The 24,732-nt window shown below is 49.9% G+C and overlaps 2 protein-coding genes across 4 annotated transcripts in view; one reads left to right on the top strand and one right to left on the bottom strand.

Annotated features, from left to right (window-relative positions):
• NIPSNAP1 (nipsnap homolog 1) overlaps positions 1-5,968 on the bottom strand; it is a 31,749-nt gene extending 25,781 nt beyond the window's left edge. The window contains exon 1 of the mRNA XM_026448660.2: positions 5,616-5,968. Coding sequence (XP_026304445.1) covers positions 5,616-5,713 — 98 coding nt within the window. The 5' untranslated portion in view covers positions 5,714-5,968. The remainder of the gene's footprint in view (positions 1-5,615) is intronic.
• Positions 5,969-19,781: 13,813 nt separating this feature from the next.
• The window catches only part of NF2 (neurofibromin 2), a 100,008-nt gene continuing 95,057 nt past the window's right edge, over positions 19,782-24,732 (top strand). For 2 of the 3 annotated variants that reach the window (XM_023190668.3, XM_031934581.1), the window contains exon 1: positions 19,782-20,410. In XM_023190668.3, the coding sequence (XP_023046436.1) occupies positions 20,297-20,410 (114 nt within the window). In that variant the 5' untranslated portion in view covers positions 19,782-20,296. The remainder of the gene's footprint in view (positions 20,411-24,732) is intronic. The other variant, XM_023190670.3, reaches the window with a different exon arrangement.

Here is a 24,732-nt window from a genome sequence, read left to right on the forward strand (position 1 = left end):
AAAAAAAGAACCAACCCAGTGTTCTTTCCTTGAAAGCCAACCCCCACCTCAGGTTGGGCACTGAGGGACCTGACCTTTGGTTTTAATGTAGAGGGGCTGCTTCCCCTGGAGGGAGACAGGCAGTGAGAACAGCTCCTACTATTTATCAACCAAGACCTTTGCTCTAGAAAGGACTAGACTGAGTAATTTATTAACATCAGCACTGACCAAGATAAATATCAGTCAAGTAGCCAGCCCTGAAGAGAGAGATTATGGCCTGGAATGCTGGAAACTTCAGGAGCTCTGATGGGCTCCCGTCTCTTCCCACTCTCTAATCCTTCCTGCCTGTGGGCCTCAGTTTCCGCATCTGTCAAACGAGCAGGGTGGTGGAGCCCATCCCTAAAGGTCTTTTCTATAGGTAAAATCCAAGAAAGGACTTGTCAAAGATCTCAGAGGAGGATTTGAACTCCAAGCCAGCATCCCCAAGGGCACATTTGCAAGAGTACAAATTTCACTTTCTCAGTGAAATTACAATGTTCTCCTACCCTTAACCTCCCCAAGCCCTCTCATCCTGCTCTCCCATCTTGTTCTAGAGCACTTTCTAAAACGCTATACTAGGATGAGCCCAGTGGCTCATACCTGTAATCCCAGCACTTTGGGAGGCTTTCGCAAGAGGGAAGGATTGCTTGAACCCAGGAGTTGGTTGGGTTTTTTTGTTGTTTGTTTGTTTGTTTTTGGTTTTTTGAGATGGAGTCTCAGTCTGTCTCCCAGGCTGGAGTGCAGTGGTGTGATCTCGGCTCACTGCAACCTCCGCGCCTCCCAGGTTCAAGCAATTCTCCAGCCTCAGCCTCCCAAGCAGCTGGGACTACAGGTGTGTGCCACCATACCCGGTTAATTTTTTATTTTTAGTAGAGATGAGTTTTCACCATGTTGGCCAGGCTGGTCTTGAACTCCTGACTTCAGGTGATCCTCCTGCCTCAGCCTCCCAAAGTGCTGGGATTACAGGCGTGAGCCACCGCGCTTGTCCTTTTTTTTGTTTTTTGTATTTTTTTGAGATGGAGTTTCACTTCATTGCCCAGGCTAGAGTGCAGTGGCACAATCTCAGCTCACTGCAACCTCCACCTCCTGGGTTCAAGCGATTCTCCTGCCTCAGCCTCCCGAGTAGCTGAGACTACGGGTGCGTGCTACCACACCTGGCTAACTTTTGTATGTTTTAGTAGAGACGAGGTTTCACCATGTTGGTCAGGCTGGTCTCAAACTCCTGACCTCAAGTGATCCGCCTGCCTTGGCCTCCCAAAGTGATGGGATTACAGGCGTGATCCACCATGCCCAGCCGAACCCAGGAGTTTGAGACCTATTTTAATAAATAAAAAAATTTTTTTTATTTATTAAAAATTTAAAAAACCCTATACTTTTTGGCTTATTATGTGCTTTATTATCAGTCTCTAAACTGGAAGCAGCCCTAGCAGGACAGAATCCTTGTCTGTTCTGTTGCATCCCTGCTGTATCACCTATGCTTGGAGCAGTGCTGGGCACATGGTGAGAACGCAGTCCAAGTTTGAGAAATGAATGAAGGAGGAGCTAAGACATTCTTGCATGAAAATGATGAAAGCTGGAAAGTATGAAAGAAATGGTAGACCTTGACCCACAGTGACTTCACTCAGGGATCGGGGGTCCTTTCCATCCTTAACACCAACAGCAGAACTAGTGCTTATGAGCACAAGCTCTGGACAAACCCAGGTTCTGGTGCTAGGTCAGCTTCATCTTTCTTTTTCCTATTTTTTTTTTCTTCTTTTTTCGAGACAGGGTCTCACTGTGTCACCCAGGCTGGAGTGCAGTGACACAATCAAGGCTCACTGCATCCTCTATCTCCCAGACGCAAATGATCCTCCCAAGTAGCTGAGACCACAGGTGTGCACCACCATGCCTAATTTTTGTTGTTGTTTGAGATGGAGTCTTACTCTGTTGCCCAGGCTGGAGTGCAATGGCACAATCTCAGCTCACTGCAACCTCTACCTCCCAGGTTCAAGCGATTCTCCTGCGTCAGCCTCCAGAGTAGTTGGGACTATAGGCATGTGTCACCATGTCCTGTTAATTTTTTTTTTTTCTTGAGACGAAGTCTAGCTCTTGTTCCCCAGGCTGGAGTGCAATGGTGCGATCTCAGCTCACTGCAACCTCCGCCCCCGGGGTTCAAGTGATTCTCCTGTCTCAGCCTCCTGAGTAGCTGGGATTACAGGCATCTGCTACCATGCCTGGCTAATTTTTGTGTTTTTAGTAGAGACAGGGTTTCACCACGTTGGCCAGGCTGGTCTCAAACTCCTGACCTCAGGTGATCCACCCGCCTCGGCCTCCCAAAGTGCTGGCATTACAGGTGTGAGCCACCATGCCCAGCCTTTTTTTTTCTTTTTTTTTCCCTGATACAGAGTCTCCCTCTGTTGCTCAGGCTGGAGTGCAGTGGCGCGATCTTGGCTCACTGCAACCTCTGGCTCCCCAGTTCAAGCGATTCTCCTGCTTCAGCCTCCTGAGTAGCTGGGAATACAGGCAGATGCCACCATGGCTAATTTTTTTTTTTTTTTTTTCGAGACAGAGTCTTGCTCTGTCACTCAGGCTGGAGTGTAGTGGCGTGATCTCAGCTCACTGCAACCTCCACCTCCCTGGTTTAAGCGATTCTCCTACCTCAGCCTCCGGAGTAGCTGGGATTACAGATGCATACCACCACACCCAGCTAATTTTTGTATTTTTAATAGAGATGGGGTTTTACCATGTTGGCCAGGCTGGTCTTGAACACCTGACCTCGTGATCTGTCTGCCTGGGCCTCCCAAAGTGCTGGGATTACAGGTGGAAGCCACCAGCTCTGGCCTTGCTAATTTTTGTGTTTTTAGTAGAGATGGGGTTTCACCATGTTGGCCAGGTTGGTCTTGAACTCCTGGCCTCAGGTGATCCGTCCACCTCAGCCTCCCAAAGTGACAGACGTAAGCCACTGTGCCCGGCCAAATGTTTGTATTTTTTATAGAGACAGGATCTTGCCATGTTGCCCAGGCTGGTCTCAAACGTCTGGGTTCAAGCAATTCTCCCACCTGACCTACCAAAGTGTTGGGATTATAGGCGTGAGCCACGGTGCCTGGCCCAGGTCCATTTGATTTAAAAGCCCACACTCCATCCCCACCCCAGCAGCCTCATTGCCCCCAAACCTCACAGGCCAGAAAGGCTGCTGCTGGCCCTACTAGTGACTCCAGAGAGATATGGGGCAGCCTGAGGGCAGCAGGACGGAGTGTTCTCAGGTATCCAATGTGGAATTAAGGCATAAGTAACTGCAAGATGGTCCTTGAGGGACTTGATAAATATTAATCCAAGTGTCTTCACAGCAATCCTGCCAAAAACACCAAGCAGGGATCACCATCGCCACTTTCCAGAAAAGGAAACTGAGGCTGACGGAGGTTCAGCAACTCATCCAGGGTTACTAAGTGAGGGGCAGCAGGCTGACTCTAAGACCCGTGCTCCTTTTATGGCCTCTGGGTGTTTGCCACACAAACGGTTTTACCACCAATCCATTCTGTCCCTTCCCCAACCTTGATGTTTTCATCTGGAAAACAAAGGGCTCATAAAAGATGATCTTCCCAGAACCCTTTGAGCCTCAATATTATGTGGGTCTCATGCAGAAATGGCTTGTAACATAGGCTAGGGGCAAGGAGCAACATTTGCTGCATGTTCGTCAAGTGCCAGACACTTCACAACCACGGTATCTTTTTTGTTTTAGACAGAGTCTTGCTCTGTCACCCAGGCTGGAGTGCAGTAGCACGATCTCAGCTCACTGCAACCTCCGTCTCCTGGGTTCAATTGATTCTCCTGCCTCAGCCTTCCTATTAGCTGGGATTACAGGTGTGAGCCATCACGCCCAGCTAATTGTTTGTATTTTTAGTAGAGACAGGGTTTCACCAACATGGTGAATTTTTTTTTTTTTTTTTTTTTGAGACGGAGTCTCTCTCTTGTCACCCAGGCTGGAGGCTGGAGTGCAGTGGCACGATCCCAGCTCATTGCAAGCTCCGCCTCCCAGGTTCACACCATTCTCCTGCCTCAGCCTCCTGAGTAGCTGGGACTGCAGGCACCCGCCACTGCGCCCAGCTAATTTTTTGTATTTTTAGTAGAGACGGGGTTTCACCGTGTTAGCCAGGATGGTCTCGATCTCCTGACCTCGTGATCCGCCCACCTCGGCCTCCCAAAGTGCTGGGAGTACAGACATGAACCACCGTGCCCGGCCATTTTTGTACTTTTTATAGAAACAGGATCTCACAGTGTTGCCAGGCTGGTCTTGAACTGCTGACCTCAAGTGATCCGCCCGCCTCGGCCTCCCAAAGTGCTGCGATTACAGGTGTGAGCCACCATACCCGACCAACCACGGCATCTTTAGTCCTCAACAACCCTATGAGATACTTCCTGTCTGATTACTCCCATTTTACAGATGAGGAACCCGAGGTTTAGAGTCCTGAGGTCACCCCACCTAGAAATTCCGAGTTAGATTTGTTAGGCAAACTCTAGGCTCTTCCCACGGTGTCAGCTTTCTCCCTAATTATTGGGCAGTCTGGGTAAGGAGCTTATGCCACTCCTCTTTCCCAGCAGTCCAAAAGCCCCACTGCTCTGTGCTGTAACATCTCATGGCAGGCTCTAACAGAACTTTGCAGCTTCATTCCTGGGCTGCAGGGCAGGAAGGATGCTTGCTTCCTTTTCACAGGTTGGGGGAAGGGGAACAGGTGGCCTCACTTCTGTGGTAAATATTCCTTGACCATACACAATCCTGAGCCCTCTGAGGGTGGGAGTCTGGGGAAACAGAGAAAAATGAGATCAGGGTCCAGCAAGAGACAGACAAGCACCAAGTCATAACCGTGCTTGGTGATATATGCAGATGGAGGAAGTACAGGGCTGTGGGGACCAAGGAGTGAGGGGCTGTCCAGGGCCAGTCAGGGAGGCCAATCCCTAGCTCAGCCCAGAGCAGGGACCAAACAAGAGCCCAGGCTGAGAGCACATGGCCCAGCCAGACTCCCACTCCCAGGAGTTGGGTGCAAAGTGCATGGCGCATTGGCAGATCTGGGTCCCAGATCTGGTCATGCCATGGCACAGCAGGGAGGGTGACCTTGGACAACTCCCATTCCCTCTCGGGCGTCCGTTTCCCCACCTGTACAGTTTGAGGTGGGGGAACAAAGGGTCTGTGCAGCCATGGCCCCTAGGGATCCCCCACTGCTCCCCTGCCATCATCTCTTTCCCACAGAACTTCCCGACGGAGGAGCTGACTCTACCAGAAGCCTCCAGTGGGTGTTAAATCATAAGCTACGCCTGGGGATGGGCCACTCCTCCTGTCTTCTGCCCTCTCCCAGTCTCCAGGGCCCAGTACCTGCCCTTCTCACCATCTTTCATCAGCTCCCCATCACAGCCCGGTCCCAACCAGGACAAAGACCCTACCCATCCCTTTCTCGCCTCCCCCATTCTTTGCCCAGACCCTTCCCTAGGCCTTGATCCTGCCCCGCCTCTAACCCCCAGATTTCAAGCGAGGAGTCTCTGCCCCTCCCCCCCGGCCCAGTCCCTGGCCCCCGCCCGTGCACCCCACCCTGCGCGCTTCTGTCCCTGCCTGGCCCGGCTCTCACCGCGCCGCAGCTGCAGCCGTAACGTCCCCAGCGCGGGGCCCCGGGCCCCCCAGCAGCCGCCGCGCCGCCACAGAGATGCTGCATAGCCGCGGAGCCATGTTGGAGCCGCGAAGGTTGCAGGAAGGCCCCGCCCCCAAGCCTGGGTGAAGGAGGCGGGGCGCAAATAAACTCCACCCCTCCGACTCGCCCGCCCCCTCACTCACCCGGCCAGGTGGGCGTTGCCCGTGGGCGTCTCCAACTCCGCAGGTGCTTGACGGAAGTCAGGGTTCTAATCCTCTGCGCGCTCTGCGACCTTGGCAAGCCCTTTGTCCACTCTGGGCCTCAGGATCCACCTAGGTAAAATGGGAGCGTGGAACAATAATACCAAGGGTTCTTAACACGGCTGTCCGGGATGTGCAGCAGAGGGTCAGTGTAACCTCCCCATGGGTTCATTTTGCCCGTTTCATTTTTCCCAGACAGAGCGATTTATCAAGACAGGGGAATTGCAATAAGAGTTTAATTCATGCAGAGCCGACTGAATGGGAGACCGGAATTTTATTATTACTCAAATCAGTCTACCTGAAAATTCGGAGACTGGGTTTTATTAAGGATAATTTGGTGGGTAGGGGCCAGAAAGCGGATAGTGCTGATTGGTCAGGTCGGAGATGCCAACATAGGGAGTGGAAGCTGTCCTCTTGTGCTAAGTGGATCTCTGGGTGGGGGCCACAAGACCAGATGATCCGGTTTCTTAATCTGTGTGTCGCCTGCAGATCCATTGAGTGCAGGATCGGAAAAAGATCTTGAGCACCAATCTTCGGTTTTACAGTAGTGATGTTATCCCTAGGAGCAATTGGGGAGGTTTAAATCTGTGGCCACTACCTGCATGACTTCTGAACCGCAATTTCTAATCTCGTGGCTAATTTGTTACTCTTACAAAGGCAGTCTGGTCCCCAGGCAAGAAAGGGGTTTATTTTGGGAGAGCGCTATTATCTTTGTTTCAAAGTTAAACTATAAATTTGCGGCCGGGCATGGTGGCTCATGCCTGTAATCCCAGCACTTTGGGAGGCTGAGGCGGGTGGGTCAGGAGTTTAGGTCAGGAGTTCAAGACCAGCCTGGCCAACAGGGTGAAACCTCGTCTCTACTAAAAATACAAAAACTTAGCCAGGCATGGTGGCGGGCACCTGTAATCCAGTTACTCAGGAGGCTGAGGCAGGAGAATCTCTTGAACCCTGGAGGCAGAGGTTGCAGTGAGCCGAGATTGCACCACTGCACTCCAGCCTGGGCAACAAGAGTGAAACTCTGTCTCAAAAAACAAACATATAAACAAACAAAAAGACTGTAAATTTGGCCTATGCCCAGGAATGAACAAGGACAATTTGGGGGTTAAAAGCAAAATGGAGTCAGTTAGGTCAGATCACTTTCACTGTCATAATTTTCTCACTGTTAAAATTTCTGCAAAGGGGGTTGCATCAGTAAGCCCCCTGAAACCGTATACAACATTATGTGCTCCTGTGTGGTGCATTCTCTGGGGAAGGGCATTCACAGGCCAGGTTTATCACCATCAAAGAAACAAACTTCCTTACAAGTGAAGACGGGGACAAGACTGTTAGCTGCAGACACTTTATTTCCACCATCTCCTTTCCCCTTTTCATCCCCCTTTGACTTCTCTGCCTGAAAATCCTGGGGCCCCTTTCTGCCCTGTCCAGCTCTTTTCCCCGCCCTCTGAACTAATCCCTTCTCAGTCCATAATCCCCCAGATCACAGACATTGGCAGGGGTGGAGAGCTTGCAGACCCCACAGGGGGCAGGGGCTTATCCACTTCCAAAGGGGCAGAGACAGCTCCCCAAAAGAATGTCCACCCGCTGACTAGTGGTTGCCCTGGTGTGCTTGGCATGGGGGAATGGAGGGCAGGCCATGATTGCACCACTGCACTCTAGCCTGGGCAACAGAGCAAGACCCAGTCTCTATTAAAAAATAATAATAATTATAAGATTAGGACCAGGTGTGGTGGCTTATGCCTGTAATCACAGCACTTTGGGAGGCAAAGGCAGGAGGATCTACGACAATTCAAAAGATTAGCTGAGCATGGTAGCACGTGCCTGTAGTCCCAGCTACTCAGGAGGATGAGGCAGGAAAATCACTTGAGGCAGGAGGTCCAGGCTGTAGTGAGTTATGAGTTTTTTAAATAAATAAACCAGGCTGGACGTGGTGGCTCACGCCAGTAAACCTAGCACTTTGGGAGGCCAAGGCGGGTAGATCACCTGAGGTCAGGAGTTAGAGACCAGCCTGGCCAACATGGTGAAACCCCATCTCTACTAAAAATACAAAAATTAGGCCGAGCTCAGTGGCTCATGCCTGTAATCCCAGCACTTTGGGAGGCCGAGGCAAGGGGATCACCTGAGGTCAGGGGTTTGAGACCAGCCTGATCAATATGATAAAACCCCATCTTTACTAAAAATACAAAAATTAGCAGGGTGTGGTGGCATGTGCCTGTAATCCCAGCTACTCAGGAGTCTGAGGCAGGAGAATCACTTGAACCCAGGAGGCAGAGGTTGTGGTGAGCCAAGATCGTGCCTTTGCACTCCAGCCTGGGCAACAAAAGCAAAACTCCATCTCAAAAAAACAAACAAATAAATAAAATAAAAAATAAAAATACAAAAATTAGCTGGGCATGGTGGCGCACACCTGTAATCCCAGCTACTCCGGAGACCGAGGCAGGAACATGGCTTAAACCTGGGAGGCAGAGGTTGTAGTGAGCCGAGATCACGCCACTGCACTCCAGCCTGGGTGACAGAGAGAGACTCTGTCTCAAAAAAAAAAAAAAAAAAAATCAAAGTCAGTATGATCTTAGCAGAGTTCCCAGTCAAAGCCACCCAGGAGAAACCTAGGAGGGTTGATGGAGGCACAGTAAATGGTGTCATGTGGTGGGAACAGCTCTTCCCTTAGGAACCCAGTGTGGCAGACTGACTGTGGAATGGTGGAAGCGACCACCTCTGCCAGCCTGACCTTGGACCTGAACTTCAAAGGATGAGTAGAGTCTGCCAGGAGAGAGGGAAGGACCAGGGGAAACTCAGAGGAAGCAACGTGTACACAGTATGTGAAGGGGCTGCCAGAGGCCGGGCGCGGTGGCTCATGCCTGTAATCCTAGCACTTTGGGAGGCAGGTGGATCACTTGAAGCCAAGAGTTTGAGACCAGTCTGGCTAACATGGCAAAACCCGATGTCTACTAAAAAACAAAAAATTAGCCAGGCATGGTAGCACACACCTGTGGTCCCAGTTACTCTGGAGGCTGAAGTATGAGAATTGCTTGAACCTAGGAGGCAGAGGTTGCAGTGAGTGGAGATTGTGCCACTGCACTCCAGCCTGGGCAACAGCAAGACTCTGTCTCAAAAGAAAAAAAAAAGAAAATGAAGGGGGTGTGGTGAGGGCTCTTCCAGGAAGAAAGCACAGTTGAATATAACGAACAGGTGGCGATTCTGTGGTGGCAGCCTTTCATTCAGTACAAGGAATAATTTTCTTTTTTCTTTTTTTTTTTTGAGACAGGGTCTCACTCTGTTGCCCAGGCTGTAGTGCAGTGGCGTGATCTCAGCTCACTGCAACCTCCACTTTCTAGGCTCAAGCAATTCTCCTGCCTCAGCCTCCCGAGTAGCTGGGATTACAGGCTTGCATTACCACACCCACCTAATTTTTGTATTTTTAGTAGAGATGGGGTTTCACCATATTGGCCAGGCCAGTCTTGAACTCGTGACCTCAAATGATCCACCTTCCTCAGCTTCCCAAAGTGCTGGGATTAAAGGCATGAGCCACTGTGCCTAGCTGGAATAATTTTCTAACAATGGAATGGGCTGCCTTGGTGACATGTCATTGAATTGTGTCAACAGAGGCCGAGTAGCAGCACGTTGGCTATGTGGTAGAGGGCATTTGGCAGTCAGGGCACAGCAAGCTGGACCCATGGACAGGGAGGAGCTGGCCTTGCTGGTTTAGGGGAAGAGGCTTTCACCAAAGCCTCGGCATTCCTGGCTGCCTCACACTCCCTCCCAGGTGAGGAGAATGAGGGAGGAGTGACCTGCAGCCTCCTCCTGTGGGTCTTTGCATTTCCAAAAAGGGTTTTCCATCTCTCTCCAGCCAAATAGGGCAGGAAAAAGGGTGGTGCTGAGAGCATGCCTCCACCCCTGCCTGGGAGAGATGGGATACAGGCCTCCCTCCCCATCCTGTATGAACCACAGCGTGGCCACTGACTAGAAGAGCAACCTCAAGGCCCCCATCCCACCCCAGCTACGGCGACCACATATCCCAGTTTATCCTGGACTTTCTCAGTTTTAGCACTGAAAGTCCTCCATCCCAGAAAACCCCTCAGTTCTGGACAAGCCAGAACCTTTGGTCACCCCAATTACGGCCCTAGTTCTCTCCCCAGGACATATACCCACTCCATCCCAGAATATTTTCCTTGCTTAACTAAATCTATTTACCCTTCTTGAAAGGGAGCAGGGGTCTGGGCAGGTAGCTCATTCCTGTAATCCCAGCACTTTGGGAGGCCGAGGTGGGTAGATCACCTGAGGTCAGGAGTTCAAGACCAGCCTAGCCAACATGGTGAAACCTCATCTCTACCAAAAATACAAAAATCAGCTGGGCGTGGTGGTGGGTACCTGTAGTCCCAGCTACTCGGGAGGCTGAGGCAGGAGAATCACTTGAACCCAGGAAGTGGAGGTTGCAGTGAGCTGAGCTCATGCCACTGCACTCCAGCCTGGGCAACAGAATGAGACTCCATGTCAAAAAAAAAAGGGGGGCGGGGAGGGAGGAAAAAGAAAGGGAAGGAAAAGGAAAAGGAAAGGAAAGGAAGAAAGAGAGCAGGGATGAGGTCCAAGCTCGGTGGCTCACACATGTAATCACAGCACACTGGGAGGCCCAGGCAGGAGGATTACTTGAGGCCAGGATTTCTTTTCTTTTCTTTTCTTTTTTTTTTTTTTTTTTTGAGACGGAGTCTCGCTCTGTCACCCAGGCTGGAGTGCAGTGGCACGATCTCTGCTCACTGCAAGCTCTGCCTCTGGAGTTCACCCCATTCTCCTGCCTCAGCCTCTTGCGTAGCTGGGACTACAGGTGCCTGCCACCATGCCCGGATAATTTTTTGTATTTTTTTAGTAGAGATGGGGTTTCACCATGTTAGCCAGGATGGTCTCGATCTTCTGACCTCGTGATCTGCCCGCCTCGGCCTCCCAAAGTGCTGAGATTACGGGGCGAGCCACTGCGCCCAGAGGCCAGGATTTCAAGACCAACCTGGGCAACATAGCAAGACCCTTGTCTCTCTACTAAAAATTTTAAAATGAACTGGGCATGGTAGTGTGTGCCTCTAGTCCCAGCTATTCAGAGGCTGAGGTGGGAGGACTGCTTGAGCCCAGGAGTTGGAGACTGCAGTGAGATATGGTCGTGCCACTACACTCCAGCCTGGACAACAGAACAAGACCTTCACTCTAAAAGAAAAGGGGTGGGCCAGGCACGGTGGCTCATGCCTGTAATTCTAGTACTTTGGGAGGCCAAGGCGGGCGGATCACCTGAGGTCAGGAGTTCAAGACCAGCCTGATCAACGTGGAGAAACCCCGTCTCTACTAAAAATACAAAATTAGCCAGGCATGGTGGCATGTGCCTATAGTCCCAGCTACTCAAGAGGCTGAGGCAGAAGAATCACTTGAACCTGGGAAGCAGAGGTTGTGGTGAGCCAAGATCGTGCCATTGCACTCTAGCCTGGGCAACAAGAGCAAAACTCCATCTCAAAAAAAAAAAAAGAAAAAAGAAAAAAGGGGGTGGAGGTGGAACTGGACTCTCTTTGTGGCACTCAGTGACATACAATGCTGGTTAACTGAGCACCTGATGGGAACTGTCCTCACTCCACAGACCATTCATGCTGTGTAGCACACCAGTTGCTGCATTCTAGTCAGCAAACCAGTTAGGATAAAATTCCACCAGTGGGCTGGGTGCGATAACTCATGCCTGTAATCCCACTTTGGGAGGCCGAGGTGGGCAGATAGCTTTGAGCTCAGGAGTTCAAGACCAACCTGGGCAATATGACAAAACCCCATCTCTACAAAAAATGCAAAAATTCACTGGGTGTGGTGGTGCACACCTGTAGTCCCAGCAATTCAGGAGGCTGAGGTGGGAGGATGGCTTGAACCCAGGAGGCGGAGGTTGCAGTAAGCCAATATTGCATCACTGCACTCCAGCCTGGGTGACAGAGCCAGACCCTGTCACACACACAAAAAAAAATCCACCAATAAAAAAGTGGCTACGCACAGTAACTCACACCTATAATCCCAGCACTGTGGGAAGCTGAGGCAGGAGGATCACTTGAGGCCAGAGTTCAAGACCAGCCTGGGTAACATAGGAAGACCCCATCTCTACAAAAATAATTTTAAAATATTAGCTGGGCATGGTGGTGTATGCCTGTAGTCCCAGCTACTCGGGAGGCTGAGGCCAGAGTATCGCCTAAGCCCAAGAAGTCAAGGCTTCAGTGAGCCATGATCATGCCACTGTCCTCTGTCCTAGGACCTCTCTCTCTCTGAAGTTCCTTTCTGCCCACCACTATGTCTGTGACATCTTTTTCTCCTGAACATGTCTCCCACCCACCCCTCCTCTCCCTGCAGAGAGCTGACCCCTCATCTCCTGCCCTCCTCCCTTCCCAAAGCTGCCCTCATGAAATCCACCTTCATAACTCTTTGCCAAGGTCTGTTATCCAATCTGCGAAGTGAAATGAGAGGAGCCAGGGACAAAGACAGATGGGCAGAGCCAGGCAGAGAGGAACAGGCAGGTTCATAAGTGTAAAATATCGACAAACCTGCCATCATCCATTCCCTGGGACAAATAGATCATCACCAAATGGGCTGCAGACGAGCAAAGAGACAAATTACCCATCTGTGGCAGTGTCACCTGCTCCTTATTGATGGGCTTTTATGCTCAGACCCAACTGCTCTCTGAGAACTGTATCCTTCAGCTCCTATGGGACCCCAAACAGGAGGGAAAGGGACAAGAACGCTTTTATGTCTCACCTGGGGCAAGAGCCACAGACCTAAATCCCAGCCTTTCTGGACTATGCATCATATGCAGATATATGAATCATGTGCTTTTGACAGAGTGCCATATAAAAACATTAACAGGCCAGGCAAGGTGGCTCACGCCTGTAATCCCGGCACTTTGGGAGGCCAAGGCAGGAGGATCACTTGAGGTCAGGAGTTCGAGACCAGCCTGACTAACATGGTGAAACTCCATCTCTACTAAAAATACAAAAATTAGCCGGGTGTGGTGGTGCACTTCTGTAATTGGGATTACTCGGAGGCTGAGGCAGGAGAATCGCTTGAACCCGGGAGGCGGAGGTTGCAGTGAGCCGAGATCGCGCCACTGTACTCCAGCCTGGGCAACAGCGAGACTCCGGCTCAAAAAAAAAAAAAATGAACAAAAAGTGCTACTCCGTGTATAGATTATAAATAATACAAATACTAGGGGAAAAAAATTAACTTGTTAAGTATAGAACAATTTCAAAGCTGGTGGAGAGGATTACAAACTGTTTATGCTATTGCCACAAGGTGGCGCCACTTTAGCAAGGAAGTAAATGCCCATATCCTGTCATTACTGAGCAAATCACACGGTTGTTGACTTGCTTGGGACACTAGCAATTGCTTTCTGTGCTATTATTTGGCCACGCACTGTTATTATAAACATCTTTAAAAGGCTATAACAAGACCGGGTGCAGTGGCTCATGCCTGTAATCCCAGCACTTTGGGAGGTCGAGAGAGGCGGATCACGAGGTCAGGAGTTTGAGAACGGCCTGGCCAACATGGTGAAACCCAATCTCTACTAAAAATACAAAAATTAGCCGGGTGTGGTGTCACATGCCTGTAATCCTAGCTACGCAGGAAGCTAAGGCAGGATAATTGCTTGAACCCAGGAGACGGAGGTTGCAGTGAGCTGAGATTGCGCTACTGCACTCCAGCCTGGGTGACAGAACAAGACTCTATCTCAGAAAAAACAAAAACAAACAAACAAGAAAAAGGCTATAATAACATCATTCAAGCATTCCTGAAGGAGAGGGGCTAGTGCTGAAAAGCATGTCCTCAAATCAACACCTTTGGAGTGGATATTGGACATGATGAGATACTGTGAAGAAGACCAAACTACCTCCATGACAGGTGGTGCTATTAATTTAGTAGACTGCCCGCAGGTACAGATAATGCTGCAAAGACACAAAGCAGGATCAAAAGCAAAAATGTGGTCAGATGGTTGTGCAGATTTATGAGTTATGTGAGTGCATTTCATCTCCCACTCGTATTCTTGGAACACAAAGTTTTGAATCATGTTACGTTTACAGCAGGCATCCTTCTTGTAAAATATGACATTTAAACTAGGGAGGTTGGCCAGGCGTGGTGGCTCACACCTGTGATCCCAGCACTTTGGGAGGCCACGGCGGGCGAATCACCAGAGGTTAGGAGTTTGAGACCATCCTGGACAACATGGTGAAACCTGGTCTCTACTAAAAATACAAATATTATCCAGGCTTGGTGGCCCATTCCTGTAATCCCAGCTACTCGGGAGGCTGAGGCAGGAGAAGCGCTTGAACCCGGGAGGCAGAGGTTGCAGTGAGCCAAGATGGTGCCACTGCACTCCAGCCTGGGTGACAGAGCTAGACTCTGTCTCAAAAAGTAATAAATAAATAAATAAATAAATAAATAAATAAATAAATAAATACATAAAGTATGACATTCCTGGTCCTCCCCAGCATAAATCTGGCCACTTGAGTCCACTCCTGGAAGCGGGGAGCTATGAGTCGAATTGTGTTTCCTCAAAAAAAGATGTTGAAGTCCTAACCCCTAGTACCTCGGAATGTGACCTTATTTGGAAATAGGGTCTTGACAGAAGTAATAAAATTAAAATTAGGTCATTAGGGTGAGCCCTAATCCAGCATGACTAATGTCCTTGTGAACAGAGGACACTTAGGCTGGGCACAGTGGCTCTTACCTGTAATCTTAGCCCTGTAGGAGGCCGAGGTGGGCAGATCATTTGAACCCAAGAGTTCAAGACCAGCCTGGGTAACATGGCAAAACTCCATCTCTATAAAAATGCAAAAATCGCCGGGCGCAGTGGCTCATGCCTGTAATCCCAGCACTTTGGGAGGCCAAGGCGGGTGGATCATCTGAGGCTGGGAGTTCGAGACCAGCCTGACCGACATGGAAAAACCCATCTCTACTAAAAATACAAAATTAGCTGCGCATGGTGGTGCATGCCTGTAATCCCAGCTATTTGGGAGGCTGAGGCGGAAGAATTGCTTGAACCCGGAAGGCGGGTTGCCGTGAGCCGAGATCGTGCCACTGCACTCCAGCCTGAGCAACAAGAGTGAAACTCCGTCTCAAAAAAAAAAAAAAAAAGAACATTCAGTAACAATTCAATAAATTTGTGCTTTTAGGATGGATTTGCTATTTGCTTTTTTTTTTTTGAGGCGGAGTCTTGCTCTGTCGCCCGGACTGGAGTGCAGTGGCCGGATCTCAGCTCACCGCAAGCTCCGCCTCCCGGGTTTATGCCATTCTCCTGCTTCAGCCTCCCGAGTAGCTGAGACTACAGGCGCCCGCCACCTCGCCCAGCTAGTTTTTTTTGTATTTTTAGTAGAGACGGGGTTTCACCGTGTTAGCCAGGATGGTCTCGATCTCCTGACCTCGTGATCCGCCCGTCTCGGCCTCCCAAAGTGCTGGGATTACAGGCTTGAGCCACCGCGCCCGGCCCATTTCTTTTTTTCTTTCTTTTTTTTTTTTTGAGATGGAGTCTTGCTCTGTTGCCCAGGCTGGAGTGCAATGGCACAGTCTCGGCTCACTGCAACCTCTGCCTCCCAGGTTCAAGTGATTCTCCTCCCTCGGCCTCCTGAGTAGCTGGGATTACAGGCATGTGCCACCACACCTGGCCTCCATTTCTTTTTTAAAATTATTTTTATTTCTTTGGCTGGGCAGGGTAGCTCATGCCTGTAATCCCAGCACTTTGGGAGGCGGAGGCAGGCAGATCACTTGAGGTCAGGAGTTTGAGACCAGCCTGGCCAACATGGTGAAACCCAGGGTCTACTAAAAATACAAAAATTAGCCAGGCGTGGTGGTGCACACTTGTAGTCCCAGCTACTTGGGAGGCTGAGGCAGGAGAATTACTTGAAACCAGGAGGCAGAGGTTGCAGCGAGCTGAGATCATGCCACTGCACTCCAGCCTGAGTGACAAAAGGAGACTCTATCTCAAAAAAAAAAAAATAATAATTGTTTTTTTCGAGACAGGGTCTCACTCCCATTGCCTAGGCTGAAGCGTAGTGGTGCCATCTCAGCTCACTGCAGCCTGGACTTCTTGGGCTCAAGCGATCCTCCCACCTCAGCCTCCAGAGTAGCTGGGACTGCAGGCCCGCACCACTATGTCCAGCTAATTTTTTGTTGTTGAGACGGAGTTTCACTCTTATTGCCCAGGCTGGAGTACAATAGTGCCATCTCAGCTAGCTGCAATCTCTGTCTCCCAGGTGCAAGTGATTCTCCTGTCTCAGCCTCCCAAATAGCTCAGATTACAGGCATGCGCCACCACGCCTGGCTAATTTTTTTGTATTTAGTAAAGATGGGGTTTCACCATGTTGGTCAGGCTGGTCTCAAACTCCTGACCTCAGGTAATCCACCTGGCTCAGCTTCCCAAAGTGCTGGGATTACAGGTGTGTGCCACTGCGTCTGGCCTAATTTTTTTATATTTTTAATAGAGACGGAGTTTTGCCATATTGCCCAGGCTCGTCTCGAACTGCTGGGCTCAAGTAATCCTCCCTCCTTGGCCTCCCAAAGTGCAGGGATTACAGGGGAGCCACTGTGCCTCGCTCCCATTTCTTATTCTCTCTCTCTTTTTTTTTTTTTTTTGAGACGGAGTCTCGCTCTGTCACCCAGGCTGGAGTGCAGTGGCAGGATCTTGGCTCTCTGCAAGCTCCTTCTCCCGAGTTTATGCCATTCTCCTGCCTCAGCCTCCCGAGTAGCTGGGACTACAGGCAACCACCACCTCACCCAGCTAGTTTTTTAAAATATTTTTTAGTAGAGACGGGGTTTCACCGTGTTAGCCAGGATAGTCTTGATCTCCTGACCTCGTGATCCACCCGTCTCAGCCTCCCAAAGTGCTGGGATTACAGGCTTGAGGCACTGCACCCGGCCTATTCTCTCCTTTTTAAGTGATGATGAAATGAAGGCCAGGAAGTGGTAAAAATCTTTTTGAGGTAACACAGCACCTTGGACATAGGAGGTGCTCGATAAATTTGTTTTATTTTATTTTATTTTTTTCAGACGGAGTTTCTCTCTTGTTGCCCAGGCTGGAGTGTAATAGCGCAATCTCGGCTCACTGCAACCTCCACCTCCCAGGTTCAAGCAATTTTCCTGCCTCAGCCTCCCTAGTAGCTGGCATTACAGGCATGTGCCACCACGCCCGGCTAATTTTGTACTTTTAGTAGAGACCAGGTTTCTTCATGTTGGTCAGGCTGGTCTCGAACGCCCGACCTCAGGTGATCCACCCGACTCGGTCTCCCAAAGGGCTAGGATTACAGGCATGAGTCACCGCTCCTGGCTGATAAATATTAATTACTGTTTATGAGGGGCTTTTAAACTTGTCATACCATTTATTATTACAGTATTCCCATTTTTACAAATGGGGTAACTGAAGCTTAGAGAAGTTAAATTGCCCAAGGTCACAGAGAAGTAGAAATTCTACCTCAGGCCTGTCTGCCTCCACCATCAAGTGACATGCTAGAGAAATTCAAATCTCTGTAGTCTGGCCTGAAGAGAACAGAGAACAGGAGGAGTACTACTTATTTCCAAAGGTGTTCTAGGTCCAGATAGGAGTTATTACCTGCAGCCTGCTTTCATTCAGGTTCAGTACCCCAGTGTGGTGCCTTGGCTAAGCCTCTGACCATGCAAGGTCACCTGGGCCAGATGATATTTAATGAGTAGGGTTACCTCCCTGTGCCTCAGGCTGCAAGATAGGCAAGAACCTCTTAGCTTGCTTATTGCTATCTCCGGTGGTGCAGCTTACAAAATTGCATCTAGAACATCAGTCCAAACCTAAGCAAGTGTAAGACAAAGCGACATCGAGACAGACATTTGAGAACTATATTCTATCGATACTCTTTTTGTTTTATTTTATTTTTTTTGAGACAGAGTCTCGCTCTGTCACCCAGGCTGGAGTGCAGTGGCACGATATTGGCTCACTGCAACCTCCTCCTCCCGGGTTCAAGAGATTCTCCTGCCTCAGGGTCCCGAGTAGCTGAAATTACAGGTGTCCACCACCACACCCGGCTAATTTTTTGTATTTTCAGTACAGACAGGGTTTCACCATGTTGGCCAGGCTGGTGTCGAACTCCTGACCTCAGGTGATCCACCCACCTCAGCCTCCCAGAGTGCTGGGATTACAGGCGTGAGCCACCGCGCCCAGCCTATCGATACTCTTTAAAAAGTGTCAAGGCTGGCCGGACGCAGTGGCTCATGCCTGTAATCCCAGCATTTTGGGAGGCCGAGGTGGGTGGAATAATTTAGCCCAGGAGTTCAAGACCACATTGAGCAACATGGCGAAACCCTTCTCTACTGAAAATACAAAATTAGCGGGGCGTGGTGGCACACGTCTGTAGTCCCAGCTACTAGGGAGGGCTGAGGCACGAGGAACCTGGTGAGGTGGAGGTGGCAGTGAGTAGCTGAGACTACATCCATGCACCGCCATGCCTGGCTAATTTTTTATATTTTTAGTAGAGATGAGGTTTTGTCATGTTGGCCAGGCTCTTCATGAACTCCTGAGTTCAGGCAATCCACCCATCTTGGCCTCCCAAAGTGTTAGAGTTACAGGCATGAACCACGCACCAGGCCTCAATGTTACTTTCTTGATTTTGATCATTTTATTATGATTAAGTAAAATATTAACATTAGAGGATGCTAAATGAGGGATATAGGGAAACTACTATTTTTGCAGGGTTTTAAGTCCAATATTAGGTCAAAATAAAAAGCTTATAAATTACACACATTAAAAAATACTTTGTTGGTGGGGTGCGGTGGCTCACGCCTTTAATCCCAGCACTTTGGGAGGCTGAGGCAGGCGGATCACTTGAGGTCAGGAGTTTGAGACTAGCGTGGCCAACATGGTGAAACCCTGTCTCTACCAAAAATACAAAAATTAGCCATGCGTGGTGGCGGGCACCTGTAATCCCAGCTACACTGCAGGCTGAGACAGGAGAATTGCTTGAACCTGGGAGGTGGAGGTTGCAGTGAGCCGAGATTGCGCTACTGCACTCCAGCCTGGGCGACAGAGCAAGACTCCATCTCAAAAAACAAACGAACAAACAAAACAACTGTGTTATATAAGGTCTTGTCCCAATAAGAATAAATAAACAAGAACAAAACCTTTAAATAAGAGATCTATAACTGTGTAAAAAGAAATAAAGCTAATGCAACAAACCTGACAAACATGGAGAAACCCCGTCTCTACTAAAAATACAAAATTAGCCGGGCTTGGTGGCGCATGCCTGTTATCCCAGCTACTCGGGAGGCTGGCGCAAGAAAATCGCTTGAACCCGGGAGGCGGAGGTTGCAGTGATCCGAGATCGCGCCATTGCACTCCAGCCTGGGCAACAACGAAACTCCGTCCCCCACCACTCCCCCCCAAAACGTAATGATTCTAAAGGGAAGCAGAGGGATAGGGCGGAAAAGTGCCAGCAAATCTAACAGGCCTCCACAAGCGTCTTGAAAGTTTGAGAAGCTTAGGGGTCGGTATATGTGATTAACTGTCAAACAAGAATATTCGCCGGGTGTCCGAAGCGCGATCCCCTGGGGCGCCACACTCGGAGCCTACTTGAACCCAGAGAGTCCCTCCCTGGGCCAACGAAGGACCCAATTCCCGCGCCCGGGATCCAGCTTCTACGTGATTTCCCGGGAAAAGACAGCGGAGGTCCGCCGCCTCAACCAGTCTTGTTAGAGTGGCACAAAAGCGTTCGGAGTGACTGCCACTGTAGCCACTCAACGCCGAGCCCAGGCTTGCTTTTGCAGTTAGAGTGAAACTTTCCATTGGTGGAGTCACCCCGAAGGAGGCGGGACGGAGCGGGAAAGTCCTGCCTACCTTGGTCTTCCCAGCCAATCGCAGCATCCAGGTCGCAGAAACCAGGTGGCAGCCTCCGGTTCGGTTGCGCTGTGCGTAGTGGTCTGGGAGACCTGAGGGCGGGGCCGGGAGCAGGCCCCGGGCTGTGGGGAGGGTACGCTTCCCGCGGGCGCGCGGAGCCAGGACGGTGACAGCCACGCGCGCGCATACGCGCCCGACTGCAGCGCGGCCCCGCGACCCTAGTCTGCCGCTGAGAGGCGCGCAGAGTCTGGGCCGTTGCCGTCTAGGGGTCCCGTCCCGAGGCGTCCCCGGCATCTCCGGCCTGAATCCCGGAGTGCCAGGTCGCGCCTGCACCGACGGTCCCGGCTCCCGTGCCCTCCCAGGAGCCGTCAGGGCCCGCCCCCCAACTCCCCTTTCCGCCCAGGCAGGGTCCTCGCGGCCCATGCTGGCCGCTGGGGACCCGCGCAGCCCAGACCGTTCCCGGGCCGGCCAGCCGGCCACCATGGTGGCCCTGAGGCCTGTGCAGCAACTCCAGGGGGGCTAAAGGGCTCAGAGTGCAGGCCTTGGGGCGCGAGGGTCCCGGGCCTGAGCCCCGAGCCATGGCTGGGGCCATCGCTTCCCGCATGAGCTTCAGCTCTCTCAAGAGGAAGCAACCCAAGACGTTCACCGTGCGGATCGTCACCATGGACGCCGAGATGGAGTTCAATTGCGAGGTAACCGGCCGGCAGCCCCGACTGCTGCGGTGACAGTCGAGGTGGAAACTCGAGAGGTTCTCTTTATATCATCTTAATGGGTGTAGCTAGAGACGGGCAGAACCGGAAGGAGCCAACTAGGCCCAAAACCTCATGTTAAAGATGATTGCTGCTTTTTTTCATAGGGCTTTTGGGTTTTAGCATTTCCTGAATGTTATTTTCATTCATTGTTATTGGAAGAAGCTGGATGCTCCTGTAATAGAAAATTCCGGATTTCAGTGTCAGGCTTAAGTTAGGCTTACGCTTAAACGCTTGAAAGTTTATTCTTTCATTAGATAATATTGTTATGTACCCAGGTATTAGAAGTTGCGTCTTGTTTATTGGAAAGCCAATACTTGTTTTCCTTTTCTAAAGCTTACATATTCTGGGAAAAAATCCCTTTGAAGAACGATATAATATCTCATACTTACTTTCCACATAGTTTCCAACATGATGATTAACAGCTATCAATTGTTCAGTATTTTCAAAGTGCCAGACATTTGCACATTTAATCCTCAGAACAAACCCATTTATCTAGTAAATGGCAAGGTGGGGTTTTGAACTAAGCTCACAGCCAGTACAGTACTGCTTCTCAAGTAATTTAAGTTCTTGCTACTAAAGGTGTGGTTTGTGGACCAGCAGCATTGGCAGCAGTAACCAAGGGTTGGCATGCTTTTTCTGAACAGGACCACATAGTAAATATTTTTGACTTTGTAGACTAGAGAATCTCTGTTGGAGCTATTCAGCTCTTCAGCTCTGTCATTGTAACACAAAAGCAGCCTTAGATAAGATCAGCTTCCAGCATGACAGCTTAAGGAACCCATTCCTCTGTAAAACTGGTGAAAATTCTTTCGTTTTGAGACAGAGTCTCACTCTGCCACCCAGGCTGGCATGCAGTAGTGTGATCATGGCTCACTGCAACCCCGACTGACCTCCGTGGCTCAATCAGTCCTCCTGCCTTGGCCTCCTGAGTAACTGGGACCACGGGTGTGTGCACCACACCTGGCTAATTTTTTTTTGAAATGTAGTCTCGCTCTGTCACCCAGAGTGCACCGGGCTGGAGTGCAATGGCGCGATCTCGGCTCACTGCCACCTCCACCTCCCAGGTTCAAGCAGTTCTCCTGCTTCAGCCTTCCAGGTAGCTGAGATTACAGGCATGTACCATCACGTCTGGCTAATTTTTCTATTTTTAGTAGAGACAGGGTTTCAACATATTGGGCAGGCTGATCTTGAACTCCTGACCTCGTGACCAGCCCACCTGGGCCTCCCAAAGTGGTGGGAAAGTGGTGCTATTACAGGTGTGAGCCACCGCGCCCAGCCTCACCTAGCTAATTTTTGTAGAGACAAGGGTTTTGCCATGTTGCCTAGGCTGATCTTGAACTCCTGACCTCAGCAATCCGCTGGCCTTGGACTCCCAAAGTGATGGGATTACAGACGGAGCCACCATGTCTGGCCCAAAAATTCTTTTTTAAAATCAACTATTTAAACCCTCTGGCAATGGTCCTGAGGGCAAACAATAAATGAAACACCTATTCAAGAAAATCTACAAATTCGGTAAGAAAGATGAGAGGATATGGTATTTGAACCAAGATCATTCCCTCCTTACCCACTCCTAGCTTAGTGAGGTAGAGCTTCTACTCCAGACTTGTAAACCGAAACATGGGGCACCGCTCCCTCAGCTCCCAAATCAAATGCTTTCTTCCCAGGAAAAGCTGGACATCAGCATTTCTTATCCTACCCAGAGCTGCTTGTTGCTGAGGTTAAAACCTGTGTGAGTGCAATTGAAAGTTGGAGGTCCCTTTTTTTTTTTCTTTTGAGATGGAGTTTTGCTCTTGTTGCCCAGGCTGGAGTGCAATGGTGCTATCTCGCCTCACCGCAACCTCCGCCTCCCAGGTTCAAGCGATTCTCCCACCTCAGCCTCCCGAGTAGCTGGGATTGTAGGCTTGCCCCACTACGTCTGGCTGATTTTGTATTTTTAGTAGAGACGGGTTTCTCCATGCTGGTCAGGCTGGTCTTGAACTCCTGACCTCAGGTGATCTGCCTGCCTCGGCCTCCCAAAGTGTTGGGATTACAGGAGTGAGCCACCGCGCCCGGCTAAAGTTGGAGCTGCCTTCTTCCACGTAGTCCCTACTTGTGGAACAGGATTGTACCTTGGGCATGGCATACTGAAACTACTGGCACCCCAATTGCTCATCCACCAGTTCTAGCAGGCTGAGCCTCAGGTTGTTGTGGTCCCCTGCCTCCTTCCACCAAGTGCTCAGTTCCTAGAGTGCGGCTATCTCTCAGAAGCTCTCCACGCTCCTTCCCCCCAGCTCCAGAGCCTTTCTCCGGGATTTTGCCTGAGGAGAGAAGCAGGCCCTAAAACAGATAGCTCCTAATCTCTTTCCAATGGTAGTGACTTCATTTGCAACACAGTGTGTAGAAATTCATGCCTAAGGGCAATTTGGAGATGTGAAGGTTTTGATGAGAGGCAGTTGGGAGATCTATGATGCAGCCTAGACTGTAGGTCTCCTGGTTTACTGGAAAGAATTGGGGAATAAGACAGCTGGGAGAAGCCCTTCTAGGATCAGAATAAGGATCAAACGTTGACCATAGCATGGTGGCTCACGCCTGTAATCCCAGCACTTTGGGAGGCTGAGGCAGGCAGGTCATCTGAGGTCAGGAGTTCCAGACCAGCCTGGCCAATATGGTGAAACCCTGTCTCTACTAAAAATACAAAAATTAGCTGGACATGGTGGCATACACCTGTAATCCCAGCTATTTGGGAGGCCGAAGCAAGAGAATCACGTAAACCAGGAGGTGGAAGTTGCAGTGAGCCAAGATCATGCCATTGCACTCCAGCCTGGGTGACAGAGTGAAACTCTGCCCTGTCACAAAACAAAACAAAACAAAACATGCACCACAGACCTCTGAGGTGATGGATGTCCCTCCTGCCCTGGTTGTATCATTATACCTTGTATATTAATGTATCAAAATACCGCAGGTACCCCCAACATATGTACAACGATTATGAATCAATAAAAAACAATTTGAAAAGTAAAGTATGTGGCGGAGGTGGAAAAAAATGCTTTCCTCCAAACAGGCACAATTTGATTGTATCAGTTTGTAGAGCAAGAGCAAGTTATGCCTCAGTGCTTTGTTGAAAATAATAGAACAATATACCCCAATTAGTGGAGCGTCATAGCTGGGTGTGGTCAAGGAGAAAAAAGAAGAGAACCCTACCAAAACTACTGTCATCCCAGGGTGACTGTGGGCATACCCAAAGCTGCACCTCCCTGAAGAGCAATATCATAGGCCTTAACACTCTTCAGGGGAAATGGATTTCACTCAAATAATCCAGCTAGTTACTAAACAAATAACAATTAGCACTGGAGAGGGGGTACCAATCCCCAAAGTTGCTACAGTATATTATCTAAAATGTCGTTTCCAACAAAAAATTATGAGCCATACAAAGAAACAGGAAAATATGACACATACACTGAAAAAAAGCTGGCAACAGAAATTGCCTGTGAGACAAGGGGCCAGATTTAATGAAAAAGGCTTCAAACAAGCCATTAGTTTCACAGTACTAAAGGAAAATATGATAACAAAGAAGTAAAGGACAGTATGACACTGTTTCATCAATTAAAGAATATCAATAAAGATATAGAAATTATAAAAAAAGAAATGAAAATTCTGGAGTTGAAAGTACAATAACAACTGGGCAGGGTGGCTCACGCCTATAATCCCAGCACTTTGGGAGGCTGAGGCTGGCGGATCACCTGAGGTCAGGAGTTCGAGACCAGCCTGACCAACATGGTGAAACCCCATCTTTACTAAAAATACAAAAATTAGCTGTGCGTGGTGGCCGGCACCTGTAGTCCCAGCTACTCGGGAGGTTGAGGCAGGAGAATTGCATGAACCTGGGAGGCGGAGGTTGCAGTGAGCCGAGATTGTGCCACTGCACTCCAGCCTGGGTGACAGAGCGAGACTCCATCTCAAAAAAAGAAAAAAAAAGGCTGGGCGCGGTGGCTCAAGCCTGTAATCCCAGCACTTTGGGAGGCCGAGACGGGCGGATCACGAGGTCAGGAGTTCGAGACCATCCTGGCTAACACGGTGAAACCCCGTCTCTACTAAAAAATACAAAAAAGCTAGCCAGGCGAGGTGGCTGGCGCCTGTAGTCCCAGCTACTCGGGAGGCTGAGGCAGGAGAATGGCGTAAACCCGGGAGGCGGAGCTTGCAGTGAGCTGAGATCCGGCCACTGCACTCCAGCCCCAGGGACAGAGCGAGACTCTGTCTCAAAAAAAAAAAAAAAAAAAAAAAAA

The sequence above is a fragment of the Piliocolobus tephrosceles genome, chromosome 19 (genome assembly GCF_002776525.5).
Source record: "Piliocolobus tephrosceles isolate RC106 chromosome 19, ASM277652v3, whole genome shotgun sequence".
In the NCBI taxonomy this organism is placed as follows: domain Eukaryota; kingdom Metazoa; phylum Chordata; class Mammalia; order Primates; family Cercopithecidae; genus Piliocolobus; species Piliocolobus tephrosceles.